We start from the raw sequence: 19,499 nt of genomic DNA on the forward strand, positions 1-19,499 counted from the left end.
TACATATGCCTTGGTACCTTAAGATCCCAATTAACCAGGTTTCACTGTATATGTTATGGTTGATATGATAATAGAATTTATATTACGGGATACGAATGCGTTTAAATCTTAAGCTTTCATTTATAAAGTTTTAAAGTGTTTGGTTTACGCAAGTTCTACAAATTTATATAAAACTTTTTGAAGTGAAACTTCTTTATCGGCGTTGGAAAAAAAAATTAACGTCACCTTTCGCCGTTACGTGCCATCTTTTTCTTGTCCCTACCACGGTTGATTCGAAGAGATTCGAAGCTATTATTAACAAAAATATATAAAACCATAACAATAATAGTAATAATTCTATTGCAATTAATAAAATTCTGTAATAAACTTAGTAGTAATAAGGTAAAATGAAAAAAAAAATGATTTGTATTCATGTCTAAGATAATAAAAGCATTTTGTTAAACTTTATCTAATTTAACTTTATTTAAACAATTTCTGTAAACTTGCATATAGTAGATTATTTTTTTAAAGTAAGGTAATAAAGAAGTTTCACTGCTTACGTGTGTACACGCACACATTTTTTTGTAGTGAAAGCTTTAACAAAAGTTGAAGAGCTCAGATTGCTGAAAAGCACAAACATAAATAATATAATAAATTCTCGTTAATATTTGTTTTATTACAGGTTGTATATAACATTATTTGAATTGTTTGATAGCTGTAATATGTTCGGTCCTAGTACACGCGAAAGTGATAGTTCAATACAGTTATACATTATATGTATATGATGTTCGGCGAATTTCGTTGCATTGTATGATTTATTTTCCGATGCATAAAACTATTTTATATCCAAGTCACGTTTTATATTCACTTTGTTATGTGATCTAAAGGCAGTCGGACGTTTTTCCTGTATTTAATAAGTAAGTTTATATTTTCCTTATCAAGAAATCCAATGTCAACAATCTAATTGTGAATCTGGGTACAAACAATTATGAACATTTTCTGCATACGTTGCGCGCGTTTTTGATACTTTCTTGGGAGTAGAGAAGTTTTGGCTATAATTTTTAAATCCCAAAATTAAACCTATAATGGAAAACCTGCGAGACTAGTTATAGAATTAAATTTGTTTAGTGATATAGAGATAGGAGAAATTAAATATTATAACACTATCTGGTCAATATATTCTTGAAGCCTTGTTGTATGTACAAAAAAATATAAACGATTTTAAAAGAAATGGTGACTTTCACACAGTATAATAGAAACAGAACTAATTTAAGCGTACGACCAACGAGGCTCCAAAAGATTAACCACTCCTTATATAGAAATTGTATTTGTTACTACAACAAATTTCCAAGCGAAATTAGAGAAGTGTCACTGAATAAATTTAAAGTATAGTAGTATATATCCGTAAATTAATCAATAAAGGTTTAATAAATTTTACGAATATTTAAATGATCAGGATCAGGATCCTATGGATCAAAATTTAGCGTTTAAAAAGAGTGGCGGAGAATTTCTTTCCAGTTCTTCTTGCCCAGTCTAGGCCCTTGACTTGCGAACTGGTAGTAAATGTAAACTAAGAATTAATTTCACTTCTTTTCTGACATTCATAATATGAATAAAGTTTTTTTGAGATTGAGTTTGATCGCTTGCGAAAAACGTAAATATTTTTTTTAATCATTTATTTATTTAGATATCGCCACTAGACAAAGTGACATGAGTCATAATAATCATAGTTTATTTTAATTTATGTCTTTACTTAATAAATTTGTTTACAAAGATTACTAAAGTTATTTTTATCTCAGGAAATTCCTACAGACATTCGAGTTTAATTTTAATACTACACAAAATATTTGACGTTTCTGATAATAATTATTACGAATAATTAAAATTGAATAGAAAAATATTACCGCCTATCATCTATACTTATAACCTAATTAAAACGAATCTACTATATGTACTTTCAAAAGAGACTTCGGAAAAAGATGTGTTAATTTCCGACTAGTAAACAGTGGTTTACTTATTGGTTATCAAATACGAAAATAATCTACTTGGTTTCACAATAAATTATTAATTGTAAATTTGACTGATAAAAATTGTTCATTTTATTTGGAAAATTAATTTGGAGCCAGGGAGCTTCCACTCATTTGTTGCCGCGAGGCCTCCAGACCTCTAACTCCAGCCCTGGCTACATTCATACCAATTAGTATAGCGTATTTATAATTAAGGTATTCATAACTTAACAAGATCCAATAAATAAACATTCCATAAAAGATGTGTCTAGCTGATAATTCTTCAATAAATGAATGCTGTAAATGGTCTGATAAATGCCATTATATTGCAGGATGACGTGTATACAAATAGATACAGTAACGCATAAAATGTATATTGATAATAATTAACCCCATGTGTTACTAGTTGGCAGTAAACGGTTCATAAATCTCTGTAAAAGGCTGTAGACCTATCAAAATCCACCTATAATACATTATTAATATAACTTCTTATTTTATTAATCAAAACATATGTTTACCTTTTTGTGGAGGAATAACAAGCTATGGTGAACACTAACCATGCGTTCCGCGTAGCTTAGACTTCTTTGACAGACGTGATCATAGGTCGGTATCATAGTCAAATTAACGCCGCTTACGTCTGATTACGTGACCATTTCACTTTACGTTGGTTTTCAATTTGACAACAACTAAACTATCATGCATACGTTGAAGCCTCTCAGGACAAATGTTAATAGATATAATTAGATCAAACACTTCCCTTGGTTGTTACTGGTCAATACCATCTAGAGATACGCAACACGATCCGTACCATATTTGACCAATAAACAGAACTCTAAAACACATTTGAAAATTGTATATAGTATTACAAGCGGGGATTTCGGGATAAATCCGGTAGTAATAGTAAACTAAAGCGTGGCATATTAATATACAGAGGCATAATATGTACCCGATTAAGAACCTCCACCAATTATGAGCCCCATATACATATATTACCCGTTCCCCGGGTTACCCGTCAGAAAGATCAGAAAATAAAATTAAGAAATAATAAAAAATTTATTCGAGCAAATCGTATCGGTGCGCCGGCAAACATACAAAGGTTAAAACTTTAACAGGAAAATGAATTGGCATTAAAACAGGTTAGCCCGGAGATGAGTTTTGTGCTTATAAAGTATCCAATTATTTGTACATATTATGTTAATTTTTAAATCCACCAATGCTTTATGTTGGTCTATATAAGATTTTTACGTAGACATTTTTTAAATAAAATCAAAATCAAATAATTATATAAATAATGAATACAGGTTTATCATTATGGGTGGATTTTGATAGAGCTTTTTTATAGATATTTATGAACATTTCAATTTATTAACCCATTAGAAGCATAGGTGGATAATTATAATCAAAATGAACTTTATACGATCAATACATACATCTAGGCTAGGCTTCGGTTCCTTGATACTTTATTTCTTAATTGACAAATAGATGATCAGCCTGACGCCTTTAATTTTTGTGCTTACCGTATTTTATTTATCGTATGAATAAATGTTAAATGCGCAAATGGAAAGAAATACATATTGCACAGCTGTGATTCGAGCGAACGAACTCAAGGTAGAGAGTCGAACAGTTACACTCTGCCTTCGTAATTATTATTTATACAGTACCAATATTATCATTTAACAATAATAATATTGCTTGTAGTAATTCAAACGGATTAGGTGTTATGGTGGATATAAATAGGTACCAGGTCTTAATCCAAGACAATACGTTAATAACGTTAATTGAATCGCATTTATTATTGTTTACTACGTCTTAACGTTACTTTGAGACTCGACTCGAGGTTTCGAGGTTTCAAATCTGTATTCCTTAAAACATTAGGTTTTTAATATTTCAAATTATAAAGTGTTTATCACATACCTATTAAAAACGTAACTACAGTGGAAACTCGGTAATCCGACAAAAATTTTGCAGGGCTGTGTCCAGCCATAGAACTTTTCAGATTATAAACTAACGCCTAAGACAAGCAGTATCGTCCGGATTTTTTTACAAAAGTTCTCCTTGTAATCTGACAAATTACAGATCCAATGATAGGACGATATATGTATATACTCTGAAGTACAAGTACATACTTCATTATGTATATCAAATTAAAAAAAAACTATAATGAATAAGACCTTGTCGGATTACAGGGGGTGCCGGTTTAGACAGGGGCTGGAATACGGGGGGTCTGTATTATAAAAAAAACGTTATATAAATGAAAATTGTATTTAAAGCTCGAATTCACCAACTAAGTCTGATTCTGGCTTTTTACTAGTATCCCATTTTTTAAATCAAAGGAATATATATTAAACGAAAGCCTATATGGAAATTGATAAAAAGAGTTCTGCTAAACATTCTCCCGTTAATACGCAGAAAATATGTTAAATAAACAGTAAAAATATTTTCGGTACGAACCTTTTTCGGACCTTTCGAAGTCAAATAAAAAGATACAAATACATACAGAATTTTCTTTATCTTGCTCCTACATACATGAATTCATTATTTATATTACATCAAAAAGACATTTCAAGTATCTTGGACTGTGTCCATTTCATTGATAAATAATTATTCTTTATAAGCTAAATAGGCACCTGGTCCTTACAACAATTATTGTGGAACTGGAAGTCGAAATAAAATATTTGTAGCACTTACGACTTTTTAAAATAAGTATTGCACAACTTTAATACTGTGCAAATACTGTTCCGTATTACAGTGTATATTCAAAAACATTCTAGATTCAAAAAGATTTCTACAATAACATTTCACACATTTTCGTCATACATTTTCATCGTGAGACATAATTCTTGTTTCCCAGAACCATTCGTTACACTGTTTGTTCAGTTGTTATCACAATGAGTACTTAAATGAGTTATTTTTTCAGGCATTTTTAGTTTAACCAAAGTTTTGAAAGTGCTAACGATGGCGCTTCGATGTCTCGTCGCCTTTTTGGCCGTTACTTGTACACATGGTAAGTTACACAGTTTAGTATGCAATACAGAAACTATAAGCGCTAAATTATAATATTTTTAAATGCGGTGGTTTTGTAATAGTCTCTATTTTTATGGTTATTTATTTATAGGTAAGGAGGCGATTAACCTGACACGTATTAATTTTAGAGTCCAGGCCTTGTGGGTCTGAAACCGTTCTAGGTTCAAATCGACAAATAAATAGTGATCATGGAATTATAATATATATTTCCGTAGTGAGACAATATTATAAAATTTATTAACCATTCTTTTGCGTTTTCAGCTCTGAATCAATACCAAAACCAAAATGGAAATTTTCAAAAGTAAGTTGAATGGAAAATTGTTTTGAAATAAATTAATTAATATCTAAATCAGTAGACAATTTGATAAGTTTTTCCTGCTATCGCTAGACATAACACGTTGCTTATAAATAAGGAAAACACTCTACTCTTACATTATAAGTATGATTTCCAATCCAAGTATATTTTTGTTCCAGCAACCAAGGTTTTAGGGTAAGTTTTTAAAAATCATTTCATTTTTGCAATAATTAGAATCGTGTATGTTTTGACACATTGTAAAACTTCATTTATAAAAATAAATACCTAACAACATTATCTATCTATATTATACATCCATAAATGCGTTTGCATATCTGAAAAACTACTGAACTGATTTGATAATTTTGATTAAACTCGTTCCGTTCACTAAGTTAGGATTTACGTAATTATAATTTATTTAAATACAACCTAAACATAACAATGAAATATACAGTATGTCAAATTTTCTAAACCCACATTGTAACAATAACAATGTTTGCAAAAGTAAATTAAAATAAATTCAAAAAGTTTGGTCACTGTGTACCTTTAACGCTGGCACTATTTCCTCGCTGTATTGCCATACATAATCATTGAGCAAGGAAATCACCAGTTAACCGGTACCAGGCGCATCCTAAATCTTATATTAGCCCCTGTACACTTGAAACCCTCGAACCCAAGAGTCTACTCCAATTGGAATAATCGAATTTGGAGGTGTACAAATCTCGCATAATTTGAAAACTATAGGTTAATAAGTACTGTATATTCTTAACATCATCATCATTACTATTTAAAGATCTACTATCGCTTTGTTCATATCTTCATTGTAGGCACACGACAGTTTATATTCACATAAAAATATGACTTTTAAGGTTTTTGCAATATACCGTATATTGAAATTCCTTCCAAATTTTGGTTGTTATTTTATGTTTTTGTTATTCATTAAATGGATCAATTGTAGATAGATAGATGGCGCTGTAAGTTGCCAAGTTTTATAGAACAGAGGGCAAACGGGCAGGAGGCGATGTTAAGTGATACCGCCGCCCGTGAACACGACGTCCGACAATGAAACTCAGCTACATGTTTTAATCCGAACAACTAATATTAATAATTGACCTATATTTTCAGCAACCACAATTCCCGACTATTACGATGCCGCCAATCAAACCGATGGTATTCCCAACTTTTCCGACATTTCCCACATTTTCCCCGCAGGATATAATCAACCAACAAGTAGGCCCTGGAGTAAATTTCAATGGTGCTGCCATATCTTCGTCGAGTTTCACAAACGTTGACCAGAATGGGAAAGTGCAACGTGGAGGGCTCACTAAAATTATTACCAATCGCAATGGGGTTATCGAGGAGCGTACATGTGAGAAGTTTTGTATTAATAATTATATGTAGTACTGTGGATCGAGTTTCTAAGAAAATTCCATTACTCATATTCCGATGGGATAAATGTTTGTGACGAGAACAGTGCTGGTACTCTGTAACTTCTAATAGCGATAGCGGCAGTCACCTCTACCTTTTGTATTCAATTTCGATCTAATTCTGACAATATACGTAGCGCTGATGTTGCAAAACCCTTGGTGTCGCGTGTAAACAGTTCAATCGTCGGGGATTGAGCTTTTCAATCGCTAGTTTCAAGGTGCCGATGCAAGGGCCGACAGCTTTACACATCCACAACTTCCTAACTTAAGGCGGTCCATTAAAAATTTTCTGTGAAAAATCGCAATAGGTTTTTTTTAATTTTCAAACTGGAATTGGAATACAATTATCCATAGTCGAACATCCTTACAACTGAAAGTAGTTTCAACATAAAGATCCATTTCTTGGATCCATAATTAAAGTATCCAGGGGCGTGAGGAATTTAAAACGAAGAATGTAAAGATGGCGTGTTCTATTTGATTGTCATTGGTTAACAGCGTTGACATACGATGATATTTTTCTAACTTGAACGTGTGTCCCTCATCCTTCAGTTGGTAGGTCGAACCCTGCATCATGCATCATCATGTATCAATGGTTCATACACAGTTTCGTCTATCGACGTTTTAAATTCTCACATCTCATGGATTTTTTGTGAAACATATTAGACTGAACTCCCCGAGTCTTAGGTTTGGGGGAATATAAAAATATGTACGTATAATATACCCGCGTTAAACGAAGGATATAAAACAAATGAATGATATACAATGTAAATGCTAACCTACGTCCATATAACAGAGCACCGAACAGATTTAATGAATTAACTATTGACATTGATATGTTCACCACGAGTGTGGTGACAGCAATTTACACAAAATTATTTCGTATATGATAAATGTACTTCGTAACCCTTCATTGACAACTAAATGAAATTCTGTTTTTTCTGTACAAAAATATTTGGCATGTCTTTATTATTTAAGAAAAACTGTATGTGAAGATTTTTAATTGGTTTACAATATAATATACATAGATCTTTTTCTGTATTATGCTGTAAATAAAATTATTAATAAAGAATGTAAGCTGCTGGCTATACATTCGCCATGCTTATAAATAAATCCTGACTGAATAAAATGTATTTATCTATTTCTATTTTTTACAGCAAATTAATTGTAATACAATAGAAAACTATAAAATAAAACATAAAACCTAAACATTTTTATAACTAATTAAATAATGCAATTCTTGTATACAGTGTGTGTAAATGTGGTATTACACACCTAGACTACTTATTATTTAAAGACAAATATAGAATATTAATAATATTGTTTTATTTACAGACCCTGATGATGGCTCTAACATCAATATAGTGTAAGTTTTACTTTTAACGTGATTCTTAATAGTTTAAATACTAAAAGAATCGTGGCGTTCCAACCTGGGCCTCAGATTGCTGTATCATTGTCAATCTTATAGACAAGTAGGTGATCAGCCTCCTGTACCTGACACACATCGTCTTTTTGGGTCTAAGACAAGCCGGTTTCCTCACGATGTTTTCCTTCACCGTCCGAGCAAATGTTAAATGTGTATATAGAAAGAAAATCCATTGGTGCACAGCCGGGGATCGAACCTACCACCTCAGGGATTAGGGTCGTGCGCTAAAGCCACAACACTGCAATATACTAAACATTTTAATTGATTTTTTAATCAAGTGACTTAATATTTTGTTTTTTACAGGTCTTCGGTAAGCAACTGAACTTCAATCTTGATGCTGGATTAATTATTTCTTACTTAAGTATCACATCTATGTGATGATTAATTTAACTTATCTTAGAGGCTATATAACCTAAATATGGTAATTTTAATTTTTTTGTATTGCTATTACAGTTTCCACAACCTAAAATACCTAAGGTAAGAGTGTCTCTGTAATGCATGAAATATTACTTAAAATACTAATACAAGTAAAATTTAAATAATAACTTTACTAAATCTCATTATTTGTTAATGTTTCTTGCATCTATTGTATAAAAATTATTGTATTCACAACAAAATTGCGTTGCCTTATAATAATAGTTCTAAAACAGTTCAGCTTTGTATTATTACAATGTACAATGAGGTCATAATAAAGATAGTTTAAGGAAAACGTTTTTACTCTTTTCTGTATTTAATCACAAGTTTTACACAAAAATATTGCGATAATCGTAAATTTATGAGTTCCACTTCACACTCGATATTCAAATAAAGAAATTTCATTCCAGTTTCCGGTACTTCCACAGATAAAGGTAAACTAACTAAAAATTAATGTTAACTAAAATAATCACTCTTTGTGTAATGTAATTTATAAATTTTCAGTTACCTTTACCTGTCTTATCGGTACTCCCATTTCCTCAAATAAAGGTAAACTTGTCGATTTTAAACCAATGTGTGTTTTTCGTATTTTGTTCAAATGTATGGTAATCTTGTATATAATATGTGGGTCTATAGAAGCATCGCATATCTACTAATGACAAGATTAGGAATCTAAAATTATTACTATACCCACTATGAGTCCTGTAAGACAAAATTCAATACGGTTTGGATATTAGAGTCACACTTCGCGCTAACTCTCTTACCGTTGTGAAGCTGTCGAGATAACTAAAGTAACATTCCGTTGAAGAAATTTTTCTGTCGCACCCCTATAACTGAGTAACGCGTGTCTCCATGGTTCCCATTTTTACAAGACTACATGTGTCTTGGAGACAGTATTAAAAAAAAAATTACATTAACGTGAAAGTTCAGTAAGTTTCTGTTTGAAGGATCATGGGATGCAAGACAGAGAGTCCTCAAACCTTCAAAAGAAGAATGATCTTTCTGTGACGGCCATAGACCTGTCTTGCCAATCTAATCCAACGAAATTGACATTGAAAAGAAATGAAGAATTACTTACTAAGCATATATTTTTTGTACAAACCTTCATTTTTAATGACTCCTTTCTATTTATACTTTTATATTTATTTCGTGATTGTTTTAAAATTTAATTCATCAATATATAGTTATGTTATATAGAATAAATATACTAACTTATTTTATTTGGATGCATGTTTGGCCGTGTCTTAATTTGTGGGTTGCTGTGTCAGTGGTAATAACCTATTAACCTATAATTACACAGGTTTTTCATCCTAATTCAAGGCAGCTGTTGCCGTCAACTTTTGCTTCCTGTATCACATGCATTACATCATTTGTTATGTACATTTAATAGTATTGTCTTTTGTTAACATAGCTTTTACACATTAAGAAAAACACTTTTTGAACAGATTGAAGCTATGTATTATTATTTAAAACTAATAATTATTTACATAATTCAAAATTTTAAACTATAAGTTTTTAATAATAATATATAGCTTCAATCCGTTCAAAAAGTATTCCTCTTAATATGTACATTTAAATTTTTGGCATTAATAAAGTTTAATAAAAGCACATATAATAAAGTCTAAGTAAATAAATATAAAGGTAAGGGAATAGGTATAAAGAAAATGATAATTTAGTAAAATGGTTCCCATAATGTTGAGATTAAAATCTCATAATATTCACATTTATGTTTTTCTCAGGTTCCATTCATACCACTGCCACCTGTACCAAAATTCGACCCCATAGTTATCCCAAAATACAAGCCTGGCCCAAATGAAGAATTTCGCGGAAGATCCATCGTTTCATACAGACATTCATCCAATATCAATGGTGAAAGGAGGGGTGGTGGCGTTGATACCATTATCAATAATGATAATGGGAGAGTTGATAAGAAAACTTATAAATATGGAGACTTAAACGATAATTACTAAGTATACAGAAAGGATATCTAGACACCACGAGGAAGTATCCTATGTACTGTATTTTTTTTACGAAAAGCACTTTTTGTAAATTTACATGTTATTGCTAAACCAACTGGTAATATAACAAACATAAGAACCTGAACTTTATGAAATCAACCAAACATTTGATTTAATAAGACATATTAATTAAATAAAAATATTTTATTCAACAATAATACATTTTGTTGGTTTTAAAACGTTTGATTCAGAAAAATTTGCTTCAGTCATACTGCTACTTGCCCTCCAGGTGATACAAAAAGCTTTAGCTATAACATTTGTATACTACAAGTATATAAAATACATGTAACTCCTCATACACATATTAATTTTAGATTAAGTTTTTTGATTTAAGCAATTGATAACTTGCCTTAACGGTTTTTGAAGAGACGAAGTAGGATATACTTATAAGGATAACTTTAAACAGTGTAAAACAAGTCAAACAGTGTTTGAATTAATAATGTTTCGATGCATAATTGATTTACATTTTGTTTTGTAATTAAATATGGTTTGATAAAAATATTTGTTATTTAAAGTTTATTACATGAATATTATTTCTCCTTTCTTCAATATAGAGCGAAGGAGTCCTTGGTAGGAAACAAAATCTGATATTTATTTTGAGCATGTCTGTAATCAATCAATAACGGTTATTTGATGTCGCTGCAGTTCCTACCTTTTTGTTATATTGACTAACTACTAACTATTGACTTACGCTGTTAAGTCTTTACAGTTCGATAGCTATCGTCTTCAAAATGTAATAACAAAATTTAAGTAAGCAGTCACACGCTGAAGCCACTAGGCCAAAACTGCTCTGCATTATATTTTTGTAGTCTTCGCATGGATGTATAGTAAAGTCTACACAACATTTGATCAACATCTAGTAAAAACTATGTATTGCCTTAATATGAAAAATTATTCACTCAAAGAATGTAAATAAAAATTACAGTTAAAGCCATCAGTCGTCTTCAGAGACGCCTTTATACAATTTCTAGCAAAGATGTCTAATATCATAATTATCATTAAAAACGTATTCGACACCTAGATTTTACATAGAAATTGTCATCTGTAGAGACGAGAAATCAGACTCAATAAACAAAAATTTAAAATACTACTTATTTGTTCAAATTTTACAAGATTTTTTATAGATTTGATAATAATTAATAAAAAAAATCGAACTACTGTCTTTAAACTTAATCCCCGACCTTTTACTACGAAGACATCTCGAATGGATATAACGTTATTAATTTTAATTTTCCTAATGTCCTTTTTTTAAACGTATAGACTTCACAATCTCTTGTGGCTCTTCATAAAGGCTAGCTACCCATTTGTTGAATAACACTTTTAGAAAGGGGTTTGATTTAGATCACTAAATAAAAATAAAAAAACCTGAACACGAGTAGAAAGGACCATGTCTAAACTCAAAATTTTCATCATCTCTTAGTCAGGTGAGAATCGATGACATGCCGAGGAGCAAACATCTTTAGTTTTTAACCTTGGAATTTAAACATAGAAGAATTTTGCAAGCTATTCAAAATTATATAATGCACAAAGAATCATATTCGTAAAATGTTGGATAATTATCTTAATGACAGCAATAACATCCAGGACGACTAAACAATGTCGTGAAAAATAGCTTTCGTTCAAGGTTGGTTACCAATAACTATAAAAGATGCAGATATTTTTGCAAAACTTACAGTATCTTAAATTATCTTTATAAATATATTCGTAAGCAGTATTAATCAAGAAAGATGAAAACAGTGTTCATACTTGTCTTATGTCTTACATTGACATATTGTGCTAGTAAGCGCCATATATCTCGAATACTCTATCTTCTAATAAAATAGTTACTTTTTTAATAATAAAAAACTTTGTTTCAGTAATTAAACGAGAAGCTTCTGAAAACGAGGAGGAAGGAAGGTAAGATCTTAAAATAAAAGAGTTTGCAACGTTGGAACTTAATTGGAGAAAAATAATATATACCTTAAAAATGTGCATTAGTAATAATTGTAAAATAGTATTTTTCATTTTACTTTTGTCCAAATTTATTTAAAATCCAGTCGACATTTCTTTCGTAACATACCTTTATATAGACTCTTCCGTATTGATAACTTTTGTATTTATACTATAATTAGACCAGAACGTGAAGAAGGAGGTGAAGGAAAAGCAGAGGAAGAAAAAGATAATAAAGAAGACGATGCTGGAGAAAACGAACAAGAAGAAAAAGGTGAGGAGGGAGGTGATAAAGAGTCTGAAGAGGATGGTGAAGGTTAGTGATTAGAATATCAACGTAATATATATCAATGGTTATCGTAAGATAGATTTACCATACACGGTACTTTGCAACACGGTATTCAAATATTTCCGTTTTATTCAGGTCTGTTTGTTTCGGTTTTCTTCTAGGTGAGGAAAAAGAAATGAAAGAATCTGCTAAAGAAGAAGATTCTAAAGCTGGCAAAGATAAAGAGCATGAAGGAGAGGGCGAGGAAAAACAACAAGGTGAAGATTGCAAAAAGGAGAATGCAGAAGTAAGTTTAATCTTGTTTTGTACTCAGAACTACAGTTAAAACTTTGCATTTAGTTTTTACACATTTAGCATTAAACGATTTTCATACAGTAACAGGATTGATCAATTATTTCAATGCAAAGTAAGTTAATGATTTACTATAACAACAGATAATAGTCATTATGGTAGTAAGTAGTAAATATTGTGTTCATTAATTTTTTATACCTTACCTAAGTTAATACCTGTAGATTAAAACAACTGTAAGAAATGCGTATAATATATTCGTTATTGCTAATCACATACGGTATGTGTGTTCTGTGCTATGAACACTTCTATGTAATCAATAAAAATTATTGTATATTGATTTTATAATTGTCTATTTCAGACCAATGGTGAAGGCGTTGTATACTTCGTGCCTATTCCGATTGAGATTGTGGATACCGTTTACGACGTCTATGCAGTTTGAACATGATTAAAATTAATAAATATTCAAATATAAAATAATTTCTTTGAAATGTATTTTCGTATTATTCGAAGTCCCCATAGATTATAAACCAGTTTTCATGTAAAAGTACTGTAACGTGATACTAAATGTAACATATATTCTATTTTTCATGGGCCATTTATTTAAAGACTCTCATCACTTATGTGCCTAACAACTACGATTTATTCGCTGGCAATAAGAAATGGCTGGCTGTAAATTAAAGTTGGCGCTCTTGACAATTTCCCTCGTTTTACGCCTTTAATTTGAGAACTATCAAAAAATTAACGACATTTTTTAACGACGTTGAGAAGTCTGATTAATACTAATAATGCGATGACAACTTATGTACTCTTGTTAAGCATTACAGCACCTCCGAGTCCATTGAAAGAACGTCTACTTGCATAACAGAGCAACGGAGCAAATGTCAAAATGAAAAATTACCAAAGGTTGAATAATTGTATTTTGCCTTTTATATAACTAATTAAAATATTTTATAATTTAAAAATCTTGAATATATACTATTTATTTATTTAATGTTAAAAGTTTTAGACAATATGTCTAATTATACACATCCATTGTTTCATTTATTTGTGTGTTATGGACAAATTATAATCAGAGCCAAATTGGAAAGAACTTTTTACAACTATGGTTGTAATTCATGTGAACCCAAACGACCAAGAGTGGGTCTAGAGTTCCCGTCAGGGTAAGTCAAAATAAGTAGGGCCGGTGGATAACACGGTTGCATTGACATTATATTCACGCACACAGATACCAAGAGTCTTCAGCTTTACCGACGGTTTGAAGCAAATACCTACCGATATTGGGCTAGCGAAGTATCCTCTAAATCTAAAACATACTTCTTTGTATTTACCCCATGGATCTATAAATCCCTTCTAAAAGACGGGCGGGAGTGAATTGTTAACCGAAATACAAAACAATAATAATACTATTTAACTCGTATTCATTATAATAATATGATGTCGCAATCAGTGTCCGCTAAAATAGAATTATATTACTATCAGACAATATTGATGAAAGAGTATATAAATATTTACGACGAGGCATGCCTAATCGTCTTTTTTAAGTTTATGAATATTACTGAATAAATTATAAATTGGTTCGGATAAATTCTGTGGTAAACAATTTTCGTTACAACGGTATATGACAGGATTATTTAAAACAATTTTGGAAGGTCTGAAGGCTTTAGTGTAAAATTGAGTAATAAATTCAAAATAATGTCCTAATTTCATGATCACCAAATATTGTATAATAAAATAACCGCGTAAAATAATAATAGTAGGGTCGTAGATGTATTAGAGTTGTTGGCTAAAAACCAATCTGACAAAATATTTCTCCAGTTAAGTTAACAAGAATAATTTTAATAAGTTGCAACGAACATAATAAACAATATTGGCGTAATAAATAATATTTTATCGACTTAAACAAAGCCAGGCTTCAATACTTACTTACAAAGACTGACTTACGAAGGCAATTTCCGTGTACTTAAAAGAATAATTTACTTTCAGCATAAACAACCTGTCTGTAAATATGATGTGACGAATCGTTACAATATTCAAAATGTCAAGAGAAAACAATGGATTCCCAAATAATTGATCTACCTTGTTTTAACAAAAGGATATTTTAAAATGGCACTCGCAATTTACACATATAAATCTAGTAGTCAACGAAGGCTTTTAACATAGTAAATCTAAACTTTGCTGTGACCGGTTCGACGACGTAAATTTAAAATGATTAAAAATTTTGTGTTATTTGCTGCGTTGTGTGCGCTTGTTACAGGTAATTTTTTAACTTATATGTAACATTGATAATAATAAAAAATACCGTTTATATTCAGGATAATATATAAGTTCATAAATGCGTAAATTAAATTGTTGTGGAATTAAGTTTACGTATGAGGTTAAACTACTGATTTATAATAATCAAATTGATAAAATTTGAATTTTTTTTTATAATAGTGAATATTTAGAGTTTTTTTTTATATGTTAAAGTTAAAACGTGTTTGGTATGTTGTCAATTGTTTGATAGTTTTAATAAAACATATGACCGTCATATGTCATGGTCAACTGGCGCTTGACCTCAAAAATTGTCAAATTTTAATATCTCGTATTGATAAATATATAGTAATTTACAATATAGAAGTGTGAAGGTTTGTCTTTACACAAGTAGGTATATTTTTGCCAATGTGTAATGGATAAAATAATAATGATAAAAGGAGAGTAATTTAAGGTATAAAAACGGCAATATTATGTTGTAATACGATTTTTTATTCAAACATATTTATCAAAACAATAACAAAACGGAACGGAAAATATCTGCATATAGGCAGGCTTCGTAAATGCGCACTAGAATATCTTTATATATTTTAACTTTAAGTTACTATTAACAACAATTTCGATTAAATCGTATATAATAATATTACATAATGTCTGTACCGTACTCGCTTTATATTATTTCTGTAAACAAGTTATCATATGTCCTATGTATTCCAAAAAAATTGTATTAAACGTCGGCTACGCACATCCGATAGGTATCGTCAACAATATCATATAGGCTTATGTCCCATTCCCCCTTAAAAAACGTCTCAGAGTCTTGTAACACGGACCTAATTTTTATAGGCAGACAATGCATTAATATGTTATGTGGCACTGAACGCCTTTAACGTACATAAATTGTTACTGTCTTTTTTCACTTCAAAAATAAATTTCACTTTAAAATCTTTGAATTTGATGTGAAAACGTCTAAAAATAGCCATGATAATGTTTGTATCGTTAATTATCACTTTAAGTAAACTGCGACATTGCAATTTCGTATACTCGTCGTCATAAAGTAAAATAATCGTAGCCGATCTAAAAGATTTTTTGTAAGTTGTTTGTTTATTCTACATTATTTAAATTACTTTAACGGATATAAAGCACGTAAGTCTCAAGTGGTAAACACTGGTAAGTGAAAACAAATAGTACGCAAGAACAGTGTCTTTTTCTTAATAGAGACTGTAAGTAGTGTAGTAGGACATTTTCTAATATATATATATATATATATATATCATAATAAATTAACTCCAACCCCGAAAGTTACTAAAGTAGCTTTTTACGGTTTGGGGAGATTTCGACACTCCTCTGCCGTCTAGCTTTTCGGTTACACATTTGCCTGACTGTGTGCCTGATAGGCTACAATATAAAAAAAAATCCTGTTTATAAAAGAAAAATTTAAAAAAATTGTATAGGTAGGTTAGTAAATTAGGTTAGACTTAAATTACTTATAAGGCATAAGTTAGTCGTACATAGACAATTTATTTAAAAAAAGATACGATTCGACAAGGGATAATCTCTTACTGACCAAGATTTCTGATAAAATCTAACTAATAAATATTATAATAATATTTAAAAAATACAAGTTAGATCTAAATTTCCATTTACTACGAGTTACCAAATACATAGTGGGCTATAAAAACTCGCAAGAAACACTCCGCCAGACTTTTTCGGCGAATTTTGGTGTACAAAGACGAGTTGTCAGCACGGACTACGCACTGCGTATGCAATAACGTGTATTGGGAAGGATATTATAATTATTTTGCTATATAAAATCGCCTCAACGGTGACATAACACAGCAGAGTTTCATAAAACACTGCCGCGTATCACTTCTATCTGGTACCAACTGACCCGTCTCCGTCGAGGTATTTCGGAACGAATGCGACATAGAGCCTTTCCAGAAAAGAGGGTGCCAACTGTTAAACATTCCGGCAATGTACTTGAGAGCCTTCTGAAATTGTGAGTGTCAATGGGTGGTCTCACTTAGTGGTTTATCCGTGGTTCACACTTTCCTTGTCCTTGATCCATGGACAGCTTCAATGCCACATGCTCATGTCTACGCGATAGTCTTTTAAAGCGACTGAGTTGAAGGACGTCATTTTATCTAACATTTTATACGTTAAACAAATACCTCCTAATCCTTACATTACCGATAACGCGACGGAAGAGCGATTTTTCATTATGCTTGAAGTATCCTTTGTCACTTTTAAATGTCGCTGTTGCTATCTAGGTTAGTAAGTTCGAACCGAAACACGGTTGATAAAAATTGCATAATCGCCAAACTGCAATAGTATATATGTAATAGCTGTATTCCATGGTTTTATCTGCTGTAATTCTGCCTTAGTTTGACTATTTCAAGGATTATTACATGCGAACAAACCAACTCTTCAGCAAAATGTATTTGTTAAGTGTTTAGTATTGTAGTGACACATCCAAACACATAGATTGAAACCATCAGTGGTTTCTTTATACCTAAAGTATATTTACATTATTTAAAAAAAAACTCGATACTCTACATTTTTGATCAAATTTTCAAAATCACTCATGATATTTTTTTAACAGGCAACACACTCTCAGTGCAAGATTTTATAAAAGCTGCCTCGGCTGGTGACTTCAAAACTCTACGTAAATTGTATGTAACATATTTTTTGGCTAAATATTTGACTATAGAATGATCACTGAGTTATCGAATACAAGCTGCGAAGATACTAAGTTTAAATACCGAGAAATTTACTATAATTCAATAAGTTTTCGACATTTCTGTATATATTAAGTTTTATTTTATATCTACCATATGTTTAATGTGGCATTTTTTAAAAATATAATCTATTACAATGCTTTTTTACAGTATCAACCCCAACTTCGCATTCGATAATTTCCCGGTAAGTAAATTATTATTCATAAATCATTAATTGTAAACTAGAGCTTTACAATAAAATGTCCCTTCATTCATAAATATATAACGAATTTATTACAATCCTACTATAGTATTTTTCTTGATATTTTTGTTTTGTGGACATAATTCCTAGATAGAAAATATTTTGTGAAAATTTTGCTGTCATATTTGTAAAATACGTTTATAAGAAGAGTTCTCACTTCTAAAATTTAATGAAAAATCTTTCAGGGCCAGCCTAATTTGAACACGGACGTGGCTAGTTTACAACCAGGCCCTGGAGCTCACGTCTTTGGCCAGGCTGAGTCAAGCTTCTCTTCATACTCCAACAACAATGGTCAAGTTTCAACTGAAAGTGGAGGCTACGGACTCATCAACAAGGACGGAGTAGTCAGCTCATACAGTTTCACTCCGAAAAATCTTGTAACGCCTAATGAAAATATTCCGCAAAACTGAGAGTTTAAAATTGCTATATTTTTTTTGTAGGCGATAACATGATTAGATTAGTTATTTAAATACTATCACCAAATATTATGTAAGATTACGTACCGCACATTTATATAAAGTAGATTTAATTGTTCTATGATTTTGAAAGTATTCCTGTACTTTACATATTACCGTATATTTGAAATTATCGCAGTTCCCGTTTACATACGTTTCTTATAGAAAGTAGAAAAAAATATTAGAACCGAAATGTTTAAGGAATAAATGTATTAATAAATTTAGTGTATTATTTCTGTTTATCTTCTCGATTCTGCCTTCGGCGTAAGCAGAAGACCCATAAACGAACGACGTCTACCTAAGCTAGCTCAAAATGATTATTATACCACTGTTTTATTCAAAAAATCGAATATTTATCTAAATTTAAATTGGCAAGCAAGGTTCAAATTAAATTTAGTAGAAGCGAGTAATTTAATATAGATAGCCTTGTGGACTTTCCTAATTTTATAATAAAATTAAACAGTTTTAAAATATAGCATTGTGATATACTTTTACATTATTAGTAATAGCGGAATTCATAGACAACAATAATATCAAACACCTGTCTAATGAGATGAAAAGTTGCAGTTAATGATAATCTGTTTGTCATTAAGAATTATTATTTCCTTATTTATAAGGGGCTCAATTGTCTTCAGTAACAAACAAGTTTATAATTACGTTCATTAAAGGTGGAACTGCTCAATCAGTGAGTGTTATTTTATAACACTATAGCTGTACAACATA

At 30.8% G+C, this 19,499-nt stretch overlaps 2 protein-coding genes across 3 annotated transcripts; both read left to right on the plus strand.

The window, feature by feature from the left end:
• Positions 1-834: 834 nt before the first annotated feature.
• On the plus strand, positions 835-13,587 carry LOC123714278 (cilia- and flagella-associated protein 251-like). Of its 2 annotated transcripts, XM_045668487.1 has the most exons (13): positions 835-896; positions 4,903-4,989; positions 5,271-5,310; positions 5,484-5,499; positions 6,430-6,673; positions 8,064-8,094; positions 8,458-8,464; positions 8,608-8,631; positions 8,979-9,002; positions 9,073-9,117; positions 10,308-12,365; positions 12,443-12,482; positions 12,698-12,836. In XM_045668487.1, exons 2-11 carry the CDS (start codon positions 4,941-4,943, stop codon positions 10,536-10,538), a joined length of 711 nt encoding a protein of 236 aa, XP_045524443.1. In that variant the 5' UTR covers positions 835-896; positions 4,903-4,940; the 3' UTR covers positions 10,539-12,365; positions 12,443-12,482; positions 12,698-12,836. The 2 variants fall into 2 exon arrangements, with proteins under 2 accessions (XP_045524443.1, XP_045524444.1); XM_045668488.1 differs by lacking the exons at positions 835-896; positions 4,903-4,989; positions 5,271-5,310; ... (5 more) ...; positions 8,979-9,002; positions 9,073-9,117 and adding exons at positions 12,966-13,090; positions 13,454-13,587 and having other exon boundaries at positions 10,551-12,365; positions 12,698-12,831.
• Positions 13,588-15,264: 1,677 nt separating this feature from the next.
• On the plus strand, positions 15,265-19,010 carry LOC123714295. Its single transcript, XM_045668509.1, has 4 exons — positions 15,265-15,349; positions 17,945-18,014; positions 18,231-18,264; positions 18,507-19,010. Exons 1-4 carry the CDS (start codon positions 15,301-15,303, stop codon positions 18,729-18,731), a joined length of 378 nt encoding a protein of 125 aa, XP_045524465.1. The 5' UTR covers positions 15,265-15,300; the 3' UTR covers positions 18,732-19,010.
• Positions 19,011-19,499: the final 489 nt, after the last annotated feature.

Source organism: Pieris brassicae, chromosome 9, assembly GCF_905147105.1.
Source record: "Pieris brassicae chromosome 9, ilPieBrab1.1, whole genome shotgun sequence".
Taxonomy (NCBI): Eukaryota; Metazoa; Arthropoda; class Insecta; order Lepidoptera; family Pieridae; genus Pieris; species Pieris brassicae.